The sequence below is a fragment of the Poecilia mexicana genome, unplaced genomic scaffold (genome assembly GCF_051168715.1).
Source record: "Poecilia mexicana isolate PSO_F unplaced genomic scaffold, ASM5116871v1 scaffold_6, whole genome shotgun sequence".
Taxonomy (NCBI): domain Eukaryota; kingdom Metazoa; phylum Chordata; class Actinopteri; order Cyprinodontiformes; family Poeciliidae; genus Poecilia; species Poecilia mexicana.
Window position 1 is genome coordinate 22,798,464 of NW_028263375.1, and position 23,362 is coordinate 22,821,825.

At 40.6% G+C, this 23,362-nt stretch overlaps 1 protein-coding gene across 1 annotated transcript in view; it reads left to right on the forward strand.

The window, feature by feature from the left end:
* spire2 (spire-type actin nucleation factor 2) overlaps positions 1 to 23,362 on the forward strand; it is a 28,441-nt gene extending 5,079 nt beyond the window's left edge. Inside the window, exons 2-15 of the mRNA XM_088006432.1 lie at positions 4,122 to 4,165; positions 4,860 to 5,246; positions 6,282 to 6,362; positions 6,485 to 6,649; positions 8,237 to 8,323; positions 9,003 to 9,120; positions 11,297 to 11,457; positions 12,698 to 12,920; positions 15,438 to 15,559; positions 16,669 to 16,806; positions 16,886 to 16,953; positions 17,283 to 17,310; positions 18,662 to 18,759; positions 22,194 to 23,362. Coding sequence (XP_087862558.1) covers positions 4,122 to 4,165; positions 4,860 to 5,246; positions 6,282 to 6,362; positions 6,485 to 6,649; positions 8,237 to 8,323; positions 9,003 to 9,120; positions 11,297 to 11,457; positions 12,698 to 12,920; positions 15,438 to 15,559; positions 16,669 to 16,806; positions 16,886 to 16,953; positions 17,283 to 17,310; positions 18,662 to 18,759; positions 22,194 to 22,497 — 2,024 coding nt within the window. The 3' untranslated portion in view covers positions 22,498 to 23,362. The remainder of the gene's footprint in view (positions 1 to 4,121; positions 4,166 to 4,859; positions 5,247 to 6,281; positions 6,363 to 6,484; positions 6,650 to 8,236; positions 8,324 to 9,002; positions 9,121 to 11,296; positions 11,458 to 12,697; positions 12,921 to 15,437; positions 15,560 to 16,668; positions 16,807 to 16,885; positions 16,954 to 17,282; positions 17,311 to 18,661; positions 18,760 to 22,193) is intronic.

Genomic DNA, 23,362 nt, shown 5'->3' on the forward strand with positions numbered 1-23,362 from the left:
TATCTGTCTCCTCTGTTTGAGCCAGGCGCGGGGGTCTACAGCTTGTGGGTGTTTATTTCCTCCACAGTGACTTTGAATCCCACGGGCTAAAAGCCATGCAGAAATGAGCGAATATAAATGTAGTAAGAAGGACTCGTTTGGGCAGTGGCTCTGTTTTTATATTCCATATCTGCTTTGACTTTCCACAACAGAATGACACTAATGATGAGATGGGATGGGAGTCTGAGTTGGAGATACGGATCATGATTGAAAGAACGAGATCTCGGATGCAAAGAGGTGAAATGAGCTTCCTCCGCAGAGCTGGCTGAGCTGTAGGATTTTAGGCATTCGATTGAGGCGTTCTGTCCAATGTCTCACCACGGGTGTGTTGCGCCAAGGACCAGGACCAGGCTTGATGTCGGCTCACTCAAATTTCTTTTAATCGTGTAATTGTTGGGTACAAATTGATATATGGTTTGTTTATAACAGCCGTGGTGCATGAAATGTCATCTTTCCAAAAAATTCAAATGTTTCCATCACTTACCCAGGCGTGCATTGCTGCAGTTCAACCACTGAAACACACCATAAACCCAGGAGGAGTAGAGCATGCAGCCAGACCTTCTGTTGTTGGATTGGACTTGCCTGCAGTCTGGAATCTGAATCATTTTCAAATACTTGAGTTTTGTTTATATCCACGGAAATCCATCAGTATTAAAATCCCTCAGCTTATTTGGACCCATGAGTTTCACTTAAAGTATTATGTTTGGAAAACCTGCATTAGATAATAAACACTCCCCAAAAATAGGTTACTGCTCCTTTAAACCTTCTCTAAAGCCTGATCCAGGTTAGCTCTGACTATCGTTAGCTCTGGCTGGATAAGGCATCGCTGGGCTATTGCGTTGTGCATAATTTATTTGCATTTTTGAGGGCAGAGCTGTAGGTGTCCTGGAGGCTCTCGGTTAACAAAATTCTAACATTTCTGATAAATTTGCATGTCAGTGCACCCCTTAATTAGACGAAAGTATATTTATGTGTTAGGTTGGTCCAGTCAAAGTCCATGACCTATAAAACCGATTAAGAAATCTGTTCAAAGACATGAAACTTGTTCACTCTTCCTCTCTGCTTAATCTGAGTTTGATCTATTTTCAAGTTCAACACCAAAAAAACTCTCATTTGTCTTAGTGTCAGAAAAAGTTTGTAAAAACTATTAAATCACCGTGTTAGAATACAAATGCATGCCGCACCTTTCAGAATTTTATTTGTCCTTTTGCACCCACTCAGAATCGCCCGCTGCTTTGTGTCGGCCTGTCACTTAAAATCCCAATAAGCCATCTTGATGTTTATGGCTGAAACGTACTGAGGAAAAAGGAAAGTCTAAGGGGTGGGAATACTTTTGCAAGGTGCTGTAAGGAGTGGCTCAGCTCAAAGAAGATAACCGGTCCATTCGCAGCCGCCTCCTGTTTTCCAGAGCGCATGGCTCGCTGTGTGTTTTTCCCAGGAGCTGAGCTGCAGGGCTGCTGTGGGATTTTCACTGCAGATTCTTTCCCTCTTTTGTGTTCACCGGGGCGTATCTGTGGGAAGGTATCATCGGTTTCACTCTGTGACCCGGGCCCTGCATTATTGCGGACCTGCCCGACAGGTTTTACAGGGCTTCATGTTGTCGTCTCCTTCCTGAGTGGAGGGCTTTGTAATGGACTCTCCTTTTGTTGCTGATGGAAGCAGCGTCTCTTTTCGCACAGGAAACGGGCCGAGGCTCTGCTGGTCGATGCGCTCACTCACGCCCTTCTGCCAGCGCTTTGTTGTAGACAGCGAAAGATGCCAACTGCTTCCTGCAGCACAAGCAGACCTACAGGGCAAAAACCCGATTCACCGCCCCGAGAGTCCGACTGTCGGTGGCGCAGACACCTTTACTAACAATGTGTCATCTTTAAATAGCCTGCAGCCCAAAGTTGCTGAAGTCTTAGGAATGTGGTTTTATCTTTTAACTCAGAATTATCCGGGAAAAACAAGTTAAACTTTCTATTTCCATTTCCAATGAAATGATAATGAATCTGGTTAAGCATAAAACACAGGAATGTAGAGCAGTTCTAATATTTTAGAGTTTATTACTCAGACATCTTTGATAATAAACACTGTGTAGTTGCTGCCTTCAGTTTCCCGTTTTGTACAATATGTTTTAGGTTTCCTGATGAATAGCCTCGCATCTTTTCTCCCTGATCTATATTTGTGTTCGTCCAGTCTCCCGTTTGTCCGCTGAGTTGCTGATAAAGAGTTTCAGGCCTCCTCGGGTGTTGCTACTGACATCTGAGCCAAGAGGAAAGGCTTGCTTGACTCTTTGACACGGGCACACCAAGCTAACCCGTCTGCGGTCAAAAACTCCAGTTCAGATGAGCTAAATGGAGTCAAAGAACCACAGTTCCAGCAACAGGAGCTTTAAAGTTATTTGAGATTGTGGCATAAAGATATTTTGCTAAAAGTACCAAATTTGAACCTGAACTTAACTTCAAATGCAACATTAGCCCACAAAAAACAGAGTTATGATGTTCATCTCAAGTTCTTAAATACGTTTTTTTACACATGCGGCTTTGACATTGTTTGATTAACGTTTGATTAATGTCCAAAATGGCTTTCCACGCTTACACGCCTTTCAAAATCATGTTTGGAAATATTTGCGGTTGTGAACACGAATAGGAAAACATTGGAGTACGGTACAACAATGTCGCTTGTTTTGCGTTACTTACTGCTGTTTTAAAACGACAGCAGGTTAAAAACATGTCTGTGTGGCAGGAGTCAGCAGACTAGCTACATGTGCAGACAGCCTGACTAGTTAGACTGCTAGTGTCAGCTCAAGAGAAACATTCACTCAACTTAGTGGACATTTCTTCTGGATTTTGTCTTGATAGTTTTGTTTCTATTTTCAGCTGTCATTGGCAGGGTACAACTTGGTCAGGGCAAAATAATACCCTGATAACGTCAGATGGGGGTATTTTTATCCAAAGTTATCGTCCTGGTGTGTCCAGATGTAATTGTTTTTGGTGTGATGTGTTTTCTGCAGTGTTTCTGAATAGATGTGATGGTCTGTTGAGCTTTTCTGGTTTTATTTCAGTTCTTTAATCTCCCGTCTTAGCTTCAGGATGTATTTGTTTTGGTTCGTGTTTAACTCTGAAAGCCTGCATAGTCTGCTCTGTGCTGCACGCATTGTAACCTGCTGTCTACAATTCACACCTGGCCATTGTTGCTAATTCTCCTCTGTCGTCTCCTCCTCTGTTATTATTCCGTCTGGTTCTCGTCATTTCCATCCGTCTTCCTCCTGCTTGGTTCCTTTTTACTCATCCATGCACAGATAATGATGATTAGCTTTAGCCAATTCAAATAGCTGTGCTCATCATGCGCCACTTCTTACTCACCTTGTGGATGTTTTGTCTTGCTTTGACAGCCGATAATTTAAAGTTATTTTCTGTAATCTACTCATTGTCTGCTGTTTGTCATGAATCTAAGGAGCTTCATTTAGTATTCTGTCGTTTCGTAGGTCATTCTCTTTCTGTGATTTCTTGTAGTCTAGTTTCTTCCTGATGTAGGACGCTGCAGCCAGCCTTTCTGCCGTTCTTTACAGCTTCATCACTAAGCCATTTATGAAGTTGGATATTAAATAAGCTGCTCTCCAGCTACCAATTACCAATCATTTATACAGACTCATCTCAATACATTATATATGTCATTGAAAAGTTTATTTACGCAATTCCATTCATATAGTTCCATAAAGATGCTGCAGACGTAATGTAATATTTTTCAAGTACAGTATATTGAATTGCATTCATCATCATGCAATGATTGGTAGAATGTAAGCATCAAGTGTCATACATTCATGTTATATGTATCCATAACATGTTTAACTCTTTAAATAGTTTCCATTAAACGCCCATAGAGAAAAGTGGAGACAGAAAAATGTCCTGAAAATAAGGATTAGTCTTAATGAATACTGTTATTGTACTTTTCAGCAATAATACTGCAATAAAATTGGAAATGCTGAAAATGTGCTCTCCTGTGTTGAAGCATTTTTGTCTTTCAATATTGATGATCATAGAAATCTTTTGATTCTCAGCGATGCTTTGACTGGTTTTCATGTTTTTGTTTTTTTCCAGATGATAATGAAGGCGCTCCTCTTCCACCAATCGCAGAGCGACGGGTAAAAAGCACAAAGCAACTTTTAAAGTCTTTTTTTCATGATATGCTAAATAGCTAGCTTGCGATACAAGACTTTACACAAAATAACACCTCAACTTGACTTTTATTGTTTAGTAATTTACTGAAAAATAACATTTCTAACACTATTATACAACACAATGCTGAAAACATTTTGTTACTTATTTAAAAAAAACTTAAATACTAACTTTAAAGTAATGGTTTAAAGAAAGTAAATGTTAGGAGAGTAATAAATCTGAGTAATAATGTAAAAAAAAAAAGAGTTTTATTTGTTTCAATGTGTTAAAATGACAAAAGTAAAAAGAAAACATATTTTACAAATGAACATTTCTGACATTTAAGGAAACCAATGACCAAAGTGGTTGTTGTTGGGCATGTCATTATTCTTTTCATTTCTGAACGCAGTGGAGTACTCATTGGCGTAATCACGCTTGTAACTTTTTTGCATGCGCAAAATGAAAACATCATGTTTGAAATCCCACATCTGTGGGAATATTTTGGAGAATAGTATCAAATAGTGAATGTTGACTCTGACAGGAAGCTAAAGGTTTTCTGACAAGTCTGTCGGGGTGTACCCATTTATTCTCAACACTGTATTTTAGAAATGTCTTACTGTTAACATCATATAGTTTTAAAAAAACAACTTTTATTCTTTGTGCTTCCCTTGGTGCCTGCAGCTGGTTCAGTCCCTCGGTGTGGCCATTTACCGAGCTCTGGACTGGGGGCTGAACGACAACGAGGAGCGGGAGCTCAGCCCGCAGCTGGAGCGCCTCATCGAGCGAATGGCGGGCGGGGATCAGGGCGGCGAGGGCGTCCCCTCCGCTGGCAGCGGAGCTACCGATGAGGGGTACAGCGGACAGGAAGAAGAGGAGGAGGAGGAGGAAGAGGAGGAGGAGGGAGCGATCAGGCCGGTGTGTTTGTTCCGTCAGGTCGTGGTGCTCTGTGCGTCCCGTCTGGCCAACCCGAGTCTGGCCCCGGAGCACTACCAGGCCGTCTGCCGTGCTCTGTTTGTGGAGACGCTGGAGCTGCAGACCTTCCTCGTCAAGATCAGAGACGCGAAGGAGGTACGTCACCGCGCCGTCGTGTCAGAAAGGTTGTTTCCTGAGCAAGGGCCAAATCAGACGAGAAGATAAAACTTTACACGTTTAGGGACAAGAATAATTAGAAACTCTGAATACAACATGACGAAAATAAGTGGCTTTATCACATTGTATCAATGATTAGTTTTTGTAAAACATGATGTTTGTGAATACATGATCCTGCATGACATTTTATAATATTTGTAGCCAAAGTCATGAGTATGTCACCATAAGACTCGATTGATGAATGCTTTAAACACAAATTAAGTGAAGAAAATACATTTCTAATGTAGAGTTTCTTCCAGAACGTCAACATGACATTAACTGTCTGAGTTCCTACTGTGATTTAAACCTGTAAGCACGGTCATCCAGTGGATGGAAATCCAAAACAAAGCCCAAAACCATCAACTTAGTCTAGCTTCAGCGAGTTATTTTTGTGTAGATGGTAAAACAATAAGTACATTTCTATAAGCTCATGAGGTTAAATACCAAGTTTATGCATATGAGTTTATAGGCATTTTCTGAAAATAAAACATAAGGTTTAAATGTGCTAACAGCTTGAAATGTATTTCTTTTAATCATAGGAAATGTGAATTTTAGTTAAGCTGTTCATAGCTGTAACTGTAACATAATTGTAATTGTAGCAGGATGTGTGCGACCAGCCTTGAATCACTGATAGGTGAAGGTGATAAGACCTGCAGTGTCTTGCAAAGATATTCATTCCCTGTGAACTTTTCCCCATTGTGCTGTTGTGCAGCCACTAACTTTAAATTACCTTTCTCAGGATCTCAAGTGATAGAAGCACCTTTTGTGTTCGTCTCTACCGGCTTTGCAAAAATCCACAGACAAAAATCTTTACTCATTCGCTGTTGCAAAGAATCTCAGGCTCAGCCAGACTGGACCTCTGAATAGCACTTTTCGAGTCTTTCCACCAACTCTGAATCGCTTTTAAGTGATTTCTAGAAGGGATCCAGAAACACGAGCGGTATAAATGTTTGACATTTGTTTTGTGCCACTCAGATGCTGAAGAAGATTTCCTCCGAAGAAGCTCTGGAGGACCGATCCACGGCCGAGCTGGACGCGCTGAAGCACAGAGACTGGGTGAGACGAGGCGACAGAGTTCACAGAAAGGACAACGGCAGCGCTGTGTGTCTGAGCGGGTGCGGGCGGAGCCGTCACGCTGACAGAACCAGATGTGTTGCTGTTGTTTCCCACACCACCAGGCTCGTCTGTGGGTGCAGCTGATGAAGGAGCTGAGGCAGGGGGTGAAGCTGAAGAAGGTCCAGGAGCAGCCGTTCAACCCGCTGCCCACCGAGTTCAGCCTGACGCCCTTCGAGATGCTGATGCAGGACATCCGAGCTCGCAAGTTCCAGCTTCGCAAAGTCATGGTGAGAGTCGACGGCTTCAGCTAGCGCTGCGATCGAGGGGGAAGAGTTCAAACTTTTTACTGGAACAACAGAAGAGCTGCTGGGGGAATAAAGATGGAAAATAAAGAGACATTTTAGCTTTTGGTTCATGTCTAAAAGCTAAATAACGAATGTAACTTCTAAATTGGAAATGTGAAGAAGGTTCACCAGAAGTGTTTGTTATAAAAACGCTCAATCTTAGCCTCATCCAACAGAAGCATCAGTCCCAGAGGAAGCCTCGGAAGTGTTTAGTAAACACCTCATGTTGTGAGGACACGAAAACCTTTTCCTGGAATACACTTCAGCCTACTACGTGGCATATATATATGTTTTCTGCAGCTCTCTGAAACTGAGCTTTTCTCTTACCTCTGACTTTTTACCTAATCTTCTTCATGCGCTGCACACCAGACATGTCTGCCAGATCAAACCAGGGCAGGATGAGAGTGAAAAGGAAAAAAGAAGAGCAAAGAATCTAGTCTAACAAAAGAGAGAAAAGAAAAAAAGGCAAAAGAAATGGAAAAGAAAGAATAAAGCATCAACAACAAAAAAACTAATTCAATTATCTATCATTTATTGCTTGAATATTATAAAACATGTGAACTGGAATTCATTCCGATTAGGGCCTCATTCAGCTTTAGTGCGGCTCTTCGGCGTCTTTAGCGGAGATTCCCATGAAGTCCACAATGTGATATCAGTACAGAAGCTAAAACATCAGCTAAGAGGAGATAATTGTTAGAAATCTCGCATAAAAATTCAATCCAAGAAGCACAGAGGACAGAAATTAACGGTAAAACAAAAATCAAAGATCCAACTTTCTAGCCTTGTAGCAACTAAAACTGATACAAACAGGCTAAAAACAGCCGGAGTTCATCAACTTAGACATGTTGAGTTCAGTTTGTTTGCTATAGATACTGAACACCTAGATCAGCCTTCAGCTTACACAGTTTTACAGCAGCTAACTTAGCGCAGTTAGCTGATTTGGGTTTCAAATCGTCCCCAACAATGTTATCCACAAAAGAAAAAAATAAATAAAATAAAAATTTTAATGACAATTGCTGGGAGATGTTTTCATCACCAGCTGGCAGAGCTTCAGGTGAGGCAGGAAGACGCTGAACTCAGACCCAGAGAGCAAACGGTGATGGTGTGGTGGAGTTAGCCTGGAGGCCTTCCCCACGGCCAGATGCATTATTCAGCTCAGCGACACAAATATTAATGAAACCCTCCTGCCTTCTGTTGTTCTGGCCACATTGGAGGGTTTTTTATATAATTGCTTCAATGCTGAAAGCGGTGTTCAGCTGTTACTGTTTTATGGTGTTTGTACATCAACACAGAGTTGCGTTGTGTGAAGCTACAAATCACAGCTAGTGCTGCTCATGTGTGCTTTAAAGAGCCTGGTGTCTTTAAAGCTGTCAGAGGCCTAAAAGTCAATTATTGAAGCTTCAACATAACATTTTTTTGTTGCAATTAGATGTTGTTCTGATGTAATAGTGGGTGACTGTATGATTTTTTTGTTGCTGTTGTTGTTTTTAGCGTTCCCTAAGTTGACGTTGTGTTTCCTGCCTTGTAAAGGTGGACGGTGATATTCCTACCAGAGTGAAGAGAAGCGCCCATGAGCTGATCCTGGACTTCATCAGATCCAGACCTCCTCTTAAACCTGTAAGTGGATCCATTTGCAGGATCAATTACAACCTATTACAACAAACGTCTACGTATTTTATTGGGGTTTTGTTTCGTAAACACAAAGTAGAGCTGAAAGCAAATGATGCAGATAAAAAAAACAAAAAACTTTAACTCTTCAAAAATGTTTTGCAATCTGTACTTAGAAGAAGCTGCTGCTTGAAGTTGCAGGTCTTTTGCGGACATGTCTCTTCCTATTTACAAATCTACAGCTGAAGTTTGTTGCTTTTTACTCTCTTAGCTGAAGATTTGGCAGATAGATTCTGTTTTCTATAGACGAACCTCTGATCCAATCTCAAGTCTAACATGTTCTAAGATTTTCTTGTTATAAGTGAAATGCTCTGCCAGTGAAACTGGTAAGTTTTCATCAATTTTAAGAAATTGTTCACTTGGAAAAAGTTCTTATTCCTTTAGAAGTTTATTTTTAAGTAAGTTTTGTCTTATTTCAAGTGCACTGCGATATTTGCTCTAGAAACTAGACGGTTTGTGGTTGTAACAAGAGAGAATCTGGAAAAGTTTTAGGGGTGTGAAAACTTTACCGTTGCTTTTTGTATAAATAGGACAACTTTGTCTGGTGGAAAAGCTTGGTTTCTAGTGTTTTTTTTTTTTTTCTTTTTTTTGAATGAGCAGATGTGGTGAAATATTTTCTTCTGCTTAGGTCTCAGAGCGCAGCCTTCCTCCTCCTCCTCCGCGGCAGCCTTCGCTTCATGACCGGATTCTGGCAGAAATCAAGCAGGAGAGGAAGCTCAGGCCTGTGGTGCCGCACACCGCCAGGCGTAAGAGCAAAACTTTTATGTTTTCACCCTCTGAAGTATCGTACAAAATGTTGATTCCAGTTTCGAGGCATTAAACAGCATAATCCGTTAATGCATCACACCAAGAGGAGAGAGACAAAGTATGATAAAAGAGCTTAAAGGAAAAAGTTAGTAAAAATATCTGAAGAAAAAAAATGAATGACTGTGTCTCAGGTGTTTTGGTCTAAAAAGGTACAAAATATCCTCTTTAAAAAGGAGATTCTGTTCCTGACATGATTTAAATTGACAAACGTCTTTTGGATTCTGCAACACAGAGACATTAATTCTGCAGCCACGTTTAGAAGTTCAGGTTGATGTTTGTCTCCCTAAAGAAGAGCACCAGAACGGGAGCTGAAAGATGCTGAATTTTAATTAAAATGGTGAACTCTACAGGAAAATGTTTACTGAGGTTCAGTGACAGTTTTGCATGAATGGCACCCCAGAGGAGGCGCCTCCTCCTGCTGCCTGAAACGAGTTTTTAATCCTCTAAGCTAATTTAAAAAGCATCATTCTGGTGATGTTCACCATTTTACAGCCACACGTGTCCACAAACAGTAAACCCGTTATTATGATCACATGGGCAGCCGCTGAGGTGATCAATCATTCGGTTTGAATTGTACTGGATCTGAACTGTGCATGTATTGATCTGAATTGATCGTCGCTCTGTATGTTGATAAAGTGCTTTGAGAAGAAGACGTTCATTTTGAATTGTAGATAAAGTGAAGTGATTTAAACCTGAATTTAATTTTCCATAGACTTTTACGCACATTTCTAATAATGTGTCACCTCCTCCTGGCCATCAGATTAAATGCAACTAAAAACAACTTCTATTGGCTCCAACTGAAGCCTTCCTACATGTAACTTAGATTATGACAGATTTAATTGGTTGTATTTTAAATGTATTCTCTTATAAGTTTTGAAATGCCTTTCCGTCACTGTTTTCTGTCTTTTTGAGTCATTTTAAGTAGAATTATAAGGTAGACCTGAACACTGATATGATAATACCTTTCTGTTTATAGTTGCAGACACTTTGCTGATACATGGTGTCAAATTTTACAAATACTGATCAGCTATTTCCAGATGAAGGTCGGCTAGTTTGTCCTTTTTGTGGGAGAAAGAACATAAATAACAGGACAGATGCACTTTAAAGCCTCCAAGTCTTAAAAAACATAAAGTAAAACGATCCGATTTCTATAAAGGCCTTATTAGTTACGCACAGCAGAGAAAATAATATTTCAATCAATTAATCGCAGACACTCTTGAGCTCCACTGCCTCTGTCACGAAGAAAACAATCCTGACCTTCTGATTATGTTAATTTCACAAAAAAATAAAATAATAATAACTAGCCTTTAATTCAGCACATGTGACTGTTCATTCAGCCTTCACTAAGAAGTAAAAAGTAAGAAACAAATTTGCAACCATTTAGAAACTATGAAGCTAATCGGTTCAACAAAAAGCAACCAGTTCATAAAATCTACGTTTTCTGTTGATTTCTTAGACTTAATTTCTTTATCTTGGCAACATTCATACTAAATGTACTGTTGCACTTTATATTTCACATTATATATATTTATCACCATATAAAAGCTCTCACCAACAAACAGAATTTTTATTTTATTTTTTTTTGCATCACATTACGTCTGTTTTTGACTGCTTCTTTTAAGCGGTTCCATCTTCAAATGAGAACATTTCGTCTTATTGAGGTGACCTGTGTGGGCCAGGAGAAACCCGAGTAGAAAAGATGAAATAAAGTTGAACAAAGTTTGCATATTATTAAGAAAGCATCAGTAACACTGGTCATGTTTTGTTTTAGTAAACAGAACAGAAGACGCTTCAATTTTATTACTTCCTTCTTTTTTTTTTAATGAAAGAAAGCAAAATGAGTGCCTACCCCAAATGTCAGTTACAGATGGACAGAGTAATGCCCAGGTTGGCATTAATGTTTTAGATTAAATGAAAATGAGAAATGCATTAGATTTCTGTGACCCACTTATTAAAAATGCAGCAGCTACAGTCACTCTGATGTCGCCGAATGATTGCGATAATGAGCTCCAGACGCCGGAGTTGCACACGAAGCACGTCTGAGCTTCCCCCTGCCTTCACCATCTGAGAGCTCCTGGCTCCCCCCTAATGCTGCGTCTGCTTCTCTTCTCTCAGCATTCGGCTCGCTGCCCTGTCTGGCTCAGACGTGTCCTTGCAATGTCAAATCTACGTCATGCATCGATCTGTCTGTGTCGGAGCCCCGGCCGTCGCTGCGGCCTCGCATCCTGCTCAAGGCCCCGACGCTGGCGGAGATGGAGGAGATGAACATCTCTGAGGTGGGAAAAGACCCACCGGCAGTCGCTCGTTTTGATTCTGTGTTTCTCTCACTCTTGTTCCTTGCACTGGTGGGTTTAGTTTCTTCTCTGCAGAGAGGTGAATCCTTTTTTTTTTTTTTAATTTTGGACAAAGAGACACATTTTTATGCAGATTTAGTTATTTGTAAAATATCAAACCTGTAAAATTTAGGATCGCACAAACACCCACAACATCCAGACTAAAGATATTTCTTCCATCTGAAAGGTCTTAATGCTTGTTTTCTTCTTTTTTTTGACATATGTAATAACGTGTTGTAAATGTTGGAAAACTACCTTGGATACTTGATCAATTTTTTTTAGAAAGTCTGCTTCACATTTTGTTTTTGAAATTTGCAATTTAATGAAGACAAATTGCATGGAATTGTCATTGTTTGTTTTAAAAAGCAGGATATGAATTTGAATGTATATTTATTATTATTATTATTAGAGGCAAAGGTTCGGGGACTGCTGATTTAACTGGTTGTTAGTCACTTGGGATTGCGTTCAAATTGCTTCAGTGCTTAAAAAAAGATAAATATATACCCTCATCTGTCTTTCAATTAATAAAAACTACAACTAAGAACTTAAATAATTACCTTTTATAGTTTTCAACAGTATTGCAGCACAAAATGTCTGAACACAGACCTATGAGATATTAGCAGATTTTTGTAATAACTTGAATAAAATATCAGGTGATAAAGAAAAACATTTAATTAAACCTGTAGGCAGTAATTCTACTGATTTACTGTGTTTTTGTTTTGTTTTTTTGCAATCATATATTGATTTTTTTAGACACTGTCTTATTGTTAAAAACCTAGCAGATTGGCTTAAATGTGTTGGCACTTTTAGCTCAAAAGTTAAATTTTTCTCAGACATGACTGAAGAAAACATGCTAAACTTTGCACATCCATTACCTAAACTATGTGCTAGTCCTGTTGATCCCCCAAACCTAGATCTATTTTCCAGTGTTTGTTCAGCATCTATTGTACATCTTTCACTTGAAAGAGAATTTAAGTTTAACCAGAGATAAATTCACACTGAACATTTATAGTTACAATGTAAAAATAAGTTAGATGGAGGTCAGTAACCTGAGATGTAGAATTTTGATTTTAAAAAATATGCTACGTTGTAGCATAGATAAATAAATGTATCATTTTGTTATTTTTTCATGCTATTCCAACACTGTGTGTAATAATATCCATCTTTCGTTGAACCCTGGCAGGAGGAGGAGTCCCCGGACAGCGGGGACATGAGGAGGACTGAGAGCTCTCCGGCGCCGCTGAAAAGAGACCGATCGTTTTCGGAGCAGGACCTGGCCTTCCTCCGCGGGGACATGCTTCCCTCGCTGTCGGAGTCAGCCCAGCTGGGCGAGACGGTCAGACTGCAGGACGTGAGGCCGCGGTCCAGAACGCTGACTGGTGCCGGAGCGCCTCCTTATCACCGAGGTCTGATGGATTTTCACTCACCAAATATCTTTAGATCAATGAACGGTTTGTGGCTGAGGAGATTTTAAACAACAAAGCTTTTTAGACTTTTATTGGTAAAATGTTTTAAAACTGCAGTAGGATGTTTTTTTTGTTTTTTTTTTCTACTAATATGATCCACATTGTGTTGATCTACAACATAACATTCCCAATAATATTTCTGAAGGTTTTGTCGTAATGTGGGGAAAAAGTGAAAACGTCTCAGCAGTGTGAATACTTTTGCGAGATAGCAGGACTATTTAGAAACTCAAATCTTTTTGTGTCTCAATCACAGCCAATTCAGAGATGTGCAGCCATTAAACTCTCCTGCCCATCTGCATCTTGACTCGCATCTGAAGCTTGTTGGAGTGTTGCGGCCCCTTTAATTTGGCTGAAAGGAAGATGATTGGGAAACCCAGCTGTTTGCTCTCAGCAGCAGTTTCAATTCTCCTCCTCTAGAGGGAGACAAAGCATCAGAAAGCAAATCCAGGTGGTCGTGATGCATCTTCGTTCTGCAAAGGGAAATAAAAACATGACATCACTGGATGCAGTGAGACATGAAAAATAAGACAAAAGATGGACAAATTTCCAAAAATCTGCTTAAGAATTAATCTGAGATTTATGAAATTTAGGTTTTTTTGTTGTTTTTTTTTTCAGTTCAATTGACTTCAGTAAAGATATGTTGGCTGAAGCCAAACAGAGGCTTAAATTGTTTCCCTGTTTTTACCTGCCGGCTTTACAAAAGCACAGCAATTAAAGTTTGGACAGAACAAAAAGTTATTTTAGGTATAGAATAAACACCAGTTAAAGAAATGTTCAAGTAAACTTACTCGAATAACCATTTTTTTCAGTTCTGCACGCTGTAAAGCATCACTGGGAAAATAATAGGTTTATATTAATTGGTTAACAACAGCTTGACTGACATGCAGTTGTTAGCTTGACAAGTATAGGATTTTAAAGCTGCAGTACATCAGTAAGAGAGAGAGGTGGCTCCCCGTTATCTTCTATGACATGACTGAGTTTTTCTAAACACCCATATTTTTCTTCCTAATGAAATGAATGGTTGTTGCTTGGCTACCAGAGTACACAGAAAGAAATACTAAACTATAAATGCACAGGCACACTTATTTATTTACTTAAATTTATTTATAGGCTAGCGAGGGAAAACTGTGGCATTATGGAAAGTCATTTTGGATCATTTTCATCAGCACCGACTAGTGACTCTGTCCTCAGATTTTGACTTTGAGGTTAATGGAAAAAGGGGAAATTTGTCACACTCTGAAAAAAAACATGTTTTCTTCAAAATATGTTAGAAAGCCTGGGAAAAAAATAAGAGTGTGGTGGCGGTAAACGCCATGTGGCGTTCATTCGACAAACTTTCCAGTGGTTCTAAAAACCGGAGAATTAATGTTCAGCATGACCTTCCATGTAGCAGTCATGTTTCAACCAGTTACCTGGCAGTGTTCAGCAACACGTGGGGGAGGGGCAGCTCTGTAACTCCTTATCCCAAACAGTGAAATTTAAGCTCTTATTCTGTGCTGGAACTATATATTTGTTAGGTAACCAGCCCAGCAGCAAACCCACTGTTTTTACTACAAACGTCACACTTTATTTCCTCCATTTCTGACTTGGGCTGGACACAATTCGGAATAATTTGGTGATTTTCGAAGACATTACGTCGCTGCTGCCTCCGTTCTCTGCTTCAAGCACAAAAAGTTATTAAATTACTGCTGCTTCGCTGAAATAAGAGCCTTTTCTCTCCACGCTGGAACAGCAGCCACTGATGGGGATCAGATCAGCCCTGCGGATGCTAACAGACGTTTGATGGATTGTAATTGGATTAAAAAAAAAAAAAGATGTGCTGATAAAGTCAGACTGGGCGATGGGGCTTCAGCAGCGAAGGTTCGGCTCGGTGGCAACAATTTGTGCACTAACAGCCTCGCCGTCTGAAAAACGATCCGGGTCCACTCCCAGCTTTCCGCACAGCAGTCCGCAGAGGTTCATCGTGTAGTACTCAACCCTGCCAGCAGGGGGGGCCCTATGCTTACGCTGGGGGCTGTGTAGGGATGTAAGCCTGTAAGCTGCATCTGTCGTCAGCAGTTGATCCAAATTGTATGTACGGATGATGTTTGCTGGCCTGACTCAGCCGTCTTCTCGGCCTGTTTGAGCCAAATCGATGGCCTCCGTCTGCAGCAGCAGAGAGGCACCCAGTTTGAGCCGTGTGACGGCCGCCCGCCCCGCAGACGTAGCAGCCCGGGCCAAATCTCTCTCCTGAAATCAGATTAATAATACACGACGGCTTTAGAGGAGTTCGCCGAACGCTGTACGGCGGCTGAGATCTGAGATGGCGCCGAACGACAGAGGCTGATGGGTAATTCATGGAGTAGTTAGGCCGGTACATGTGCCTTCCTCATGCAGTCTCAGCTACACAACCCCTCCACCTCTCTGTATTTTATCGTTTCCTTCTCGCTGACTTTGAATCCGTTTCTCCACGCCCAGCTTCCTTCCCTGTCTACGGCTGGGCGCCGCCGTCTCCCGCTCGCCTGTCTCTGAGTTCGGTCGACGAGGCCACGGAGGGCCTCGAGACGACAACGGACTCCAGAAGCGGAGACCAGTGGATGGTGAGATAAAAAAAAGATGGTGAAGAGAGAACACCGTGAAGAGTTGGATTCAGCATTGTGTCTTTCAGACCTCCATTTTTTTCCGAATAAGTGAGAAGATAAAGATCAGATGAAATGGTTAAAACCTCTAATCCATCCGTCTATCAATCCAATCTGATACACACACACACACACACACACACACACACACACACACACACACACACACACACACTGTGGCAGTAACGGATCAGGACCTAATTCAAAACATTCCCCTTCCCATTTGTTTTTTATGAAATGTTATTTCACCAGCAAAATCCCACTGACATAAAAAATCTCTTTCACAAGAGAGTCCTGGCCGAGACTGGCAACAGCACACAAAATTTACTGAACATTCACAGCAAAACAGGAAACGTTAACGTCAAGGAACTGGTTAAAACCCAGTGACGTTTTTTTGTTTTTATTTGGACATCCCAGTGAGTTCCAAGACCAGAGTAGATCTACTAGGACTGACCCACGTTTTGGATCACTTCCTCTAATGGAAGACAACCAAAGGGCAACATAATTACAGGTTCAAGTGACCCTAACTAACCCAGTGGCTCTAATCTGACATCTCTCTCTACATAGAGGATGTTAAATTATATCCTCAGTCTTGATCTTGGTCTTCTAATATTTTGGTGGACGTTTAAATCCGGAGCTTTGGCTTCTGTTTTTCATCTTAATCGGTATAAGAAACGCTCCGATCTCTCCGTCGTACCATCACTCTTAAAGAAGACGCCAAGATGCTCGAACCTTCCCTTGAGGCAGGAGATTAACCCCAATCTGGAGGAAGAATCCAGATTTTTCTGGTATAGATCCATGACCTCTAACTTGAGCTGACTCTCTTCTTGGCCACTTCCCAAACGGCTGCAGACTCTTGGCAGAGCCTCATCATCTGTATAAAGTAAAGATCAGGATGTCCTACTGAGATGCTGTTCATGAAAGCAACTAGTGCCGCAGGAATGCTGATGCACGTTCTGCAACGTGAACAATAACTTTACAGGTTTTAGAATATCCTCTTTATTACGCCTTCTGAATATATTTATCGTTGAACTCATACGTTCGTGTGTTTATCCTCCGTTTTTCCTCAGGAGGAGTTCAGCCACCCCGTTGAGAGTCTGGCCCTTACGCTGGACGAGATCATCAACGTGCGTCGGGTACTCGTCAAGGCAGAAATGGAGAAATATCTTCAGAGCAAGGAGTTGTACAGCAACCTGAAGCGAGGAAAGGTAGCAGCTCTGGTTTCCTCGTCTCCTCTGCTGTGTTTGCAGTGAATGCCGTCGGTATTTACTGCGTCTGATTCCTCAGGTTTGCTGCTGCTGCAGAGTGAGATTCCCTCTCTTCTCGTGGCCCTCTACGTGCTTACTGTGCAAAAGGTAGCCGAGAAAAGTTTTGACTGGACCTTCTGAGCGTTTCTTGGAATATTTATTGTTATTCATTTTATCTTTAGACATTGATCTCGTGCTTAAGCTTCACACGAAACACGGAAAGACCGAATTTCTCCAAAACATTAGCCACTGTTATGTTTTTCACTCTTTAAAGGTTTGATAGATAAACGAAGATAAATGATAAGGCAATCGAACTTGTTTTCATGCAATAATTTCTGCAGCTTGATATCAAACGACTGGAGTGTGAAGCACAGGAATTAGAAACTATTTAAGATTTGAATTGTAGTAACACTCATTCGTTTTTGTTCCTCTTGCAGGTCAGTGTGTGGCTCTTGTAGTGCAAAGGTAACTTTAGACATATAATATTTATTTTGTTCCCAAATACTAGCTTGTGTCACTCTGTTTTAAATAGTTTTATATATTTGTTTTAATAGTTACACTCATAAAAATACAGCAAGTTGATTTTCATTGCTTGAAGCAAACAATGTTGTTTGTTTATTATTCTCTCAGATTAATTAGCATTTGCCGTCTAATTGACCTATGTCAGTCGTTTGGCCCCATACTTAAAACTGGCCCAGTATTAATGACTGATGTTTATTTCCATCTTGTTGCCATTAGTATATGTGTTTCAGGAGAGAGGGGAAGTGTATCACGCGGCATTTGTTTGGTCATGTGACTCTGATCCAGAGCCGGATTGTTTGGTGTTTAACTGAAGCAGAGAAGCTGAGTCAGCAGTCTGGTCATTTTTTTTTCTTCCTGGTGTTAAAAAGGAAGGGGAATATGTGTAATATTGGTTATCAGCCACAGCTGGTAATGTTAATATAGGACATCAACACTGGCCTAAATGATCATGTAGGTGCATCCCTACTCTGTTTATATGGCTTGAATATTAGTTGGTTTATGTGGAGTTTATAATGCAGAGCACATTTTTCAAGTTGAAACAAGTCGGGTGTCTCCATGACCTTCATTTTGTGACAAAAATGTGAATCAGAAATGGAGGCGATTTAAAGAACCACATTTATCCACCTCTATTATTTCTACTCAGCAACGTCACAATGACAGAAGAACATGTAATTTTACTGTTTTAAACATGTGCAAATTCAAAAGCTTACAGCCTCAGTAGAACAAGTTTATCTCCTGTTAATCTTTTGATTATGTTTATTAGTTGTTTACTTTGCAAGTCAGTTTAAAAATGGTTCATGAAAAGTGTTAAGGAGTGTGAGAAAGGCTGCAGCAGAAACGGGTTAATAAAGGTATTTTAGTTTTTAGCACTGGTTTAATCCGCTGTTGACGTCAAATTTCTTTTCTTTTCTTGTTTTTTTTTGTTGTTGCTCTTTTTGTTTGTTTTTTGTTTTTTCGTTTGTCGCCTCAGTGCCGGCCCGTGTTGGATGTGTGGTTCTGTGCTGTGTAGGTTTGGATTTGTTGTGCTTTGTTGTTTGTGGTCCGTGTGGTGCTGTGGCTCATCTGTGTTCATGTCTCTCTCACCGTTAATTAAAAATGTCTGCATTTGTTTGTACGTGTGTTCAGTGCTTTGTTGCTGTGCAATGAGAGTAAAATAATACTGACCTATTTTACGAATAAATTGTATGAGTCAGTTGTTATTTTAATGAACATCTCTTAATGTCACATGACTGTTTCTTTTCCTCCAACTTTCTGCTTTTTCTGACTGGATGTTGTTCGCGTTTCTTGAATTCAGATGAAGATTCCCTCCAAGAAGATGGCTCATATTCCTGTGTACACGGTGGGATTTCACAGCACCCCAAAAGGCCATGGACACAAAAGCCAAGTCTACAAGTGAGTCTTTGCTTTTATTGAGCAATTTAAAAAGTCTAAGTAACTGGATACCTCTATGTTTGTCCCAGAAAAAAGGTGATAGTGACACAATCTGTCTGCTAAGAGCAGGCTGTTGCCAACAGAATTGGGTCAACTCAACATTTAAGCTAAAAGAAAGTAAAGAGAAGTGTACATTTCCAGTCCCTCCTCCACAGCAGGACAAATATGTGCGTTTTATAGCCGTCAAACCCGGCAGAGGGGAAACGCTGCAACTTTAAGAGTCTTTCATTTGCGGCAGCCATTCACTACCGGACAAAACACCTTTTAGTGGCGACAAGGGAAGCTGTGTTGGGTTCAGGTTCGGCAGGTGAAAACATCATCGTAAAATCTCACCGTTCTCCAGAACCTATGAACATGTTTACTGGAGCACATTCATACAAATCACTGGTGGGAACCAACGCGAGCCTCACACATCTCAGCTTTATTAGGTGATTTTATGGAAATGTATGACATTTTTTTATTCTTTTTTTTATTTTATTTTATTTTTTAACCAAATCTCAACAATTATGAAAGACAGAAAATAAAGAATAGTAGGAGTATTTTTAGACTGCAGCCTCTGGTTTATTGGTTTTTTCAGCAGTATTTGGTTGTGTTTTTCACTGAGGGCGACACTCTGACGCTGCTAGCATTTGATTAAGCAAATACTCTTTGTTGACTTATCTTAATAAAGAGGAGAAGTTACTGTTACTGGCATCTTTAGAACATTAATTAAACGTTTCTTGTAATGTTTGAAGGTGGTTTTGATTGGTGGTTTATTTGATGCTCAGTTTCCAAAATTGTGGAAAAAGTGAAAGATTTGACAAAACACCAGGCCTGAAACTACCTAGAGATGAAGTCCATCTGAAGAACTGTTAAGAAACAGGAATTAGTTTATATATTTTAACCATGTTGTCCATCGGGTTTGAACTTGACCATTGGAGTGGATTGAACCGGGTTGCATTGTTTTCCAGTGTCTAGAGAAGACATTTGTAGTGAATTTTAAAAAAACAACAACAGTGAAGCTCTAACTCAGTACCTGAGATATACACCATCTAATTTTGGACAAATTTTGAGCTAGTAATAATTTAGAAAGCAGCCAATGGCGTTAAAATACTATTTTCTGTCTCTCAAACAGTGTCTGAAGTGTTCCTTTATAGATCGAACTAAGGAAGCGAGAACAGTTTGTGTTTTTAAAATCCTGCAGGACTCAAACATGTTACACTGTCCAGGCTCGGTAGCATAACGCTGCACAACTGGAAGATGTGTCACCAAAATGCAACATATATTATTCCAACTAAGAAATGGACACCAAGCTACGAGGCTTAAATCCTTCCAGTTCAATTCAGATGTTGAGAAGAGGGAGAAAGGTCAGCTGCCAGCACTCAGGCTGGGCAACAAGGGATAAAAACCAGTCTGCAGTCACGCTGCACAACTTTCTCAGAACGTCTCTGGTGCTGCTGGATTTCTCTCTCAGGTTATCTTTGCTAATTGGAGCACTAAGTTCTGTCTGTGTGCCGACCGCAGATTCACCTCACAACCACAGATTTCCTTTCACGACGGAAGATTTGATCTAAGACAGCTGATAATCGCACAGTGTAAGCTTGGCTTCAGATTAATAAAATGTTCTCTTATGTGTTAGGTTATCTCTTGACAAGAATGAAAAAGAGTAAGAAGCATCCAAAGTCCAAAGAAAAACCATCAGGAAGGTCAGAGAGCTGTTGAACCAGACCGCTTTAAAATAATATAAGAAAGCCTGACTAGGAAAAAAATATATATTTAAAGAAGAAAAACAACAAAATCCGCACAAAACAGAAAGTCCAACTAAGCTCAATGCAGGATAACAAACTGAAGGATATCTCCTGATATATGCACAATGTTGTGCGTGGTGGATTACACTCTGAATTCAGCTAACTTAATGTTAAATGTTCAACGGAAACTCAGGCAACAAGACAGCTGAGCTTTTTTTTTTTAACTCACATTGAGTATGAAGACGGCCTGACTGGACATAAATTAATTGTAAAACCAAGTAATATTTAACTGTTGTTTCCCTCTATTTATCTTTTTATTTGTAGTTTACATTCCTTAATGTTTAAAGTTCCTCTTTATCCCACTTTTTATCCCATTAGTGACGATTTACTAACTTTTCCCCATGTAAGTACTAGAAGCTGGCCTCCTCAATCCAGTCACCTCCAATAACTCACTCCCTCCTTCCTTTGTTGTGTAATCAGTGCAGCGCCTCCTACACGGCCTCTCAGCAGCCATTATGTAATAATTACCCAGCTGTCACTACGATCCTCCCGCCTTGAAGGCAGCCAGTCGGTGTGAAGCCGGAGCTGGTGTGGTGTCGCGTTTCTCTGCTGTCAGGGAGGTTTTTCATTTTACGACTGAGATTGTTGTTCTTTCAGTCAGACGGCTCAGTCTTCTCCACAGTGACTGATTTTCCTGGCTCACCGCTGAAGCATCGTTTTTATGCTTTAGTTCACTTCAAAATTTGATGTGCTTTCCATTCATCCAAGCATTTCATCCACTTGAGATCATAGATATAAAGCCTTTTTTTTATTGTCTGTTTTTACTCTGCTTTTACACCCTTTTTGGTGGAAAGGAACACAAAATGTACTTAATCTTCCAAAACTATAAGTTGCAGAGGGAACTATTTGGACTGAGACAGTCAGACTGCATATTATTGCAACACTTTTTCCTTAAATTGAAATGGCTAACAATCCTGCCAAAAGTGTAAACATACATAAATGTGTCAACTATTTTCAGCTGCTTACCACCAGAACATAGAAAAAAAGATTTTTATGCTCTTTTTGTCACGATGTACAATATTCTCCAAAAATAAGTTGCAAAGTGGACTAACTGTCGTTATCGCAGTATTGGCTAAACTACTGGTAATAAGCAATCACACTTTATTTTGATGCATTATTAAGTTTTGGAGAATTTTGTTTACGGTTTTTTTTTTTTTACAACAAGAAAAAAAAAGTCAAACCCTTTTATAGGAGTAAAACGTTCTCGCTCACAAAAGTCTGATAATGTCAGATTTGCGTAGTTTTTCAGTTTCAATGATCCAACCCTTTCATCTGAACTAAGCAAAAAAATATAAACACTCTAATGTGGGCTAAGCCTCGTTAATCCCCCCCAAACCCTTCAATTTCTCTCCAGGCTGCAGTTATCCTTGTGCATCTTTTTCTTACAGATGTTTTCCTTCCACTCAGCTTTCCATATGTATGTTTGGATACTGCGTTTCACTTTTTGAATTGAATTACCGAAACAAACTAGACTTTCAGTTCCGTTCTACTGTAACATGATGCGCTTGTGTGTTATCCCAGTTATAGACGCAATGTTGTAGTTATTTGTCTACATGTCTGATTCATATACGATGTGAAGACACCCCCATCCTCCGTTTCCACTCGCAGATCCCTGCGGACTCTGTCCCGCCGCTCGGTGGAGGAGGAGTTCCCGCACCTGTACGCTCACGGCTGCACGCTGCGCGACATCTGCGCCGAATGCACAAAGTTTGTCGCCGACGTCATCTCCTCCAGCCGCCGGAGCCTGGACATCCTCAACAACACTCCAAAGAGAGAGGCCAAAGCCGCTCAGAGGCCACAGCTGCAGCGGCAGTCCAACTTCGAGGCTTCGCCTCAACCAAACCACCATCACCACCAACCACCTTCATCGCAGCTCCACCGCAGCGAGACGGTCCGCAGCACGAAGCAATGACTGGCTCAGACTCTGACCTCACTGTGCACACCGTTTGTATTTAAAGAGGGGAGGACTCTCCGAGGGTTTGCAGCGTGTCTTAATGATCATATAATCCAGTAAAGGTGCTTCAAAGTTAATTTTGCTGGATTGGAGCATTAAATGTATCATTTAATAGTCAAGTTTAGGTCTAAAAGATAAAAAAAAAAATAAAAAAAAATCACTGAAGCTGTTAAGAACTCTTTAGCAAGAATGTAGACATGCCAGCTTTTTTGCACAACTGCTTTACCTTCCTTATCTCACCATCTTCACTCTCAACACACTTGTTGACTTAAATCTCTCTCTGCATCTGCCCTATCTGCTGCACCAAACCTTCACTCTTCACTCACGCATTTTGGGGCGGGAGGGGTTCAATCAGAGGCGGGGAGCGTTGGAGGTCGAGAGGCAGGGCTTTGCGAGGTTAAAAAGCTGTGCAGTGTTGCATTAGCGTTTAACTCTAATGGGTTGCCTTGTTTTTGTCCTGAATGTACCTTACAAGAACAAAATTGTAAACTTAATAGCTTGTAAACAATAAAATATTTATTTTTAACCATTAAAAAGGGGAGTTGAAAACAATCTGCTGCTGCGTAACGAGGCCTCTCTGGCGACGCTTGTGAAGACCCCAGACCTGCAGTGGGGTGGGGGGGGGTGAAATGTCAGCGACACTGTGAATGTAACCGGGTGAAGCTGCGGGCCGCACCTTTAGCCGACGTTAGCATGACTAGAGAGGCGAGCAGGTGAATCTCCCGCCTCTCTCACTTCCCACATGGATGCTTTGCAATCTGTTCTGGTTTTGTAAACACAAAGTGAACCTCGGCTGCAATAAAGATCCAGTGACAAAACACGA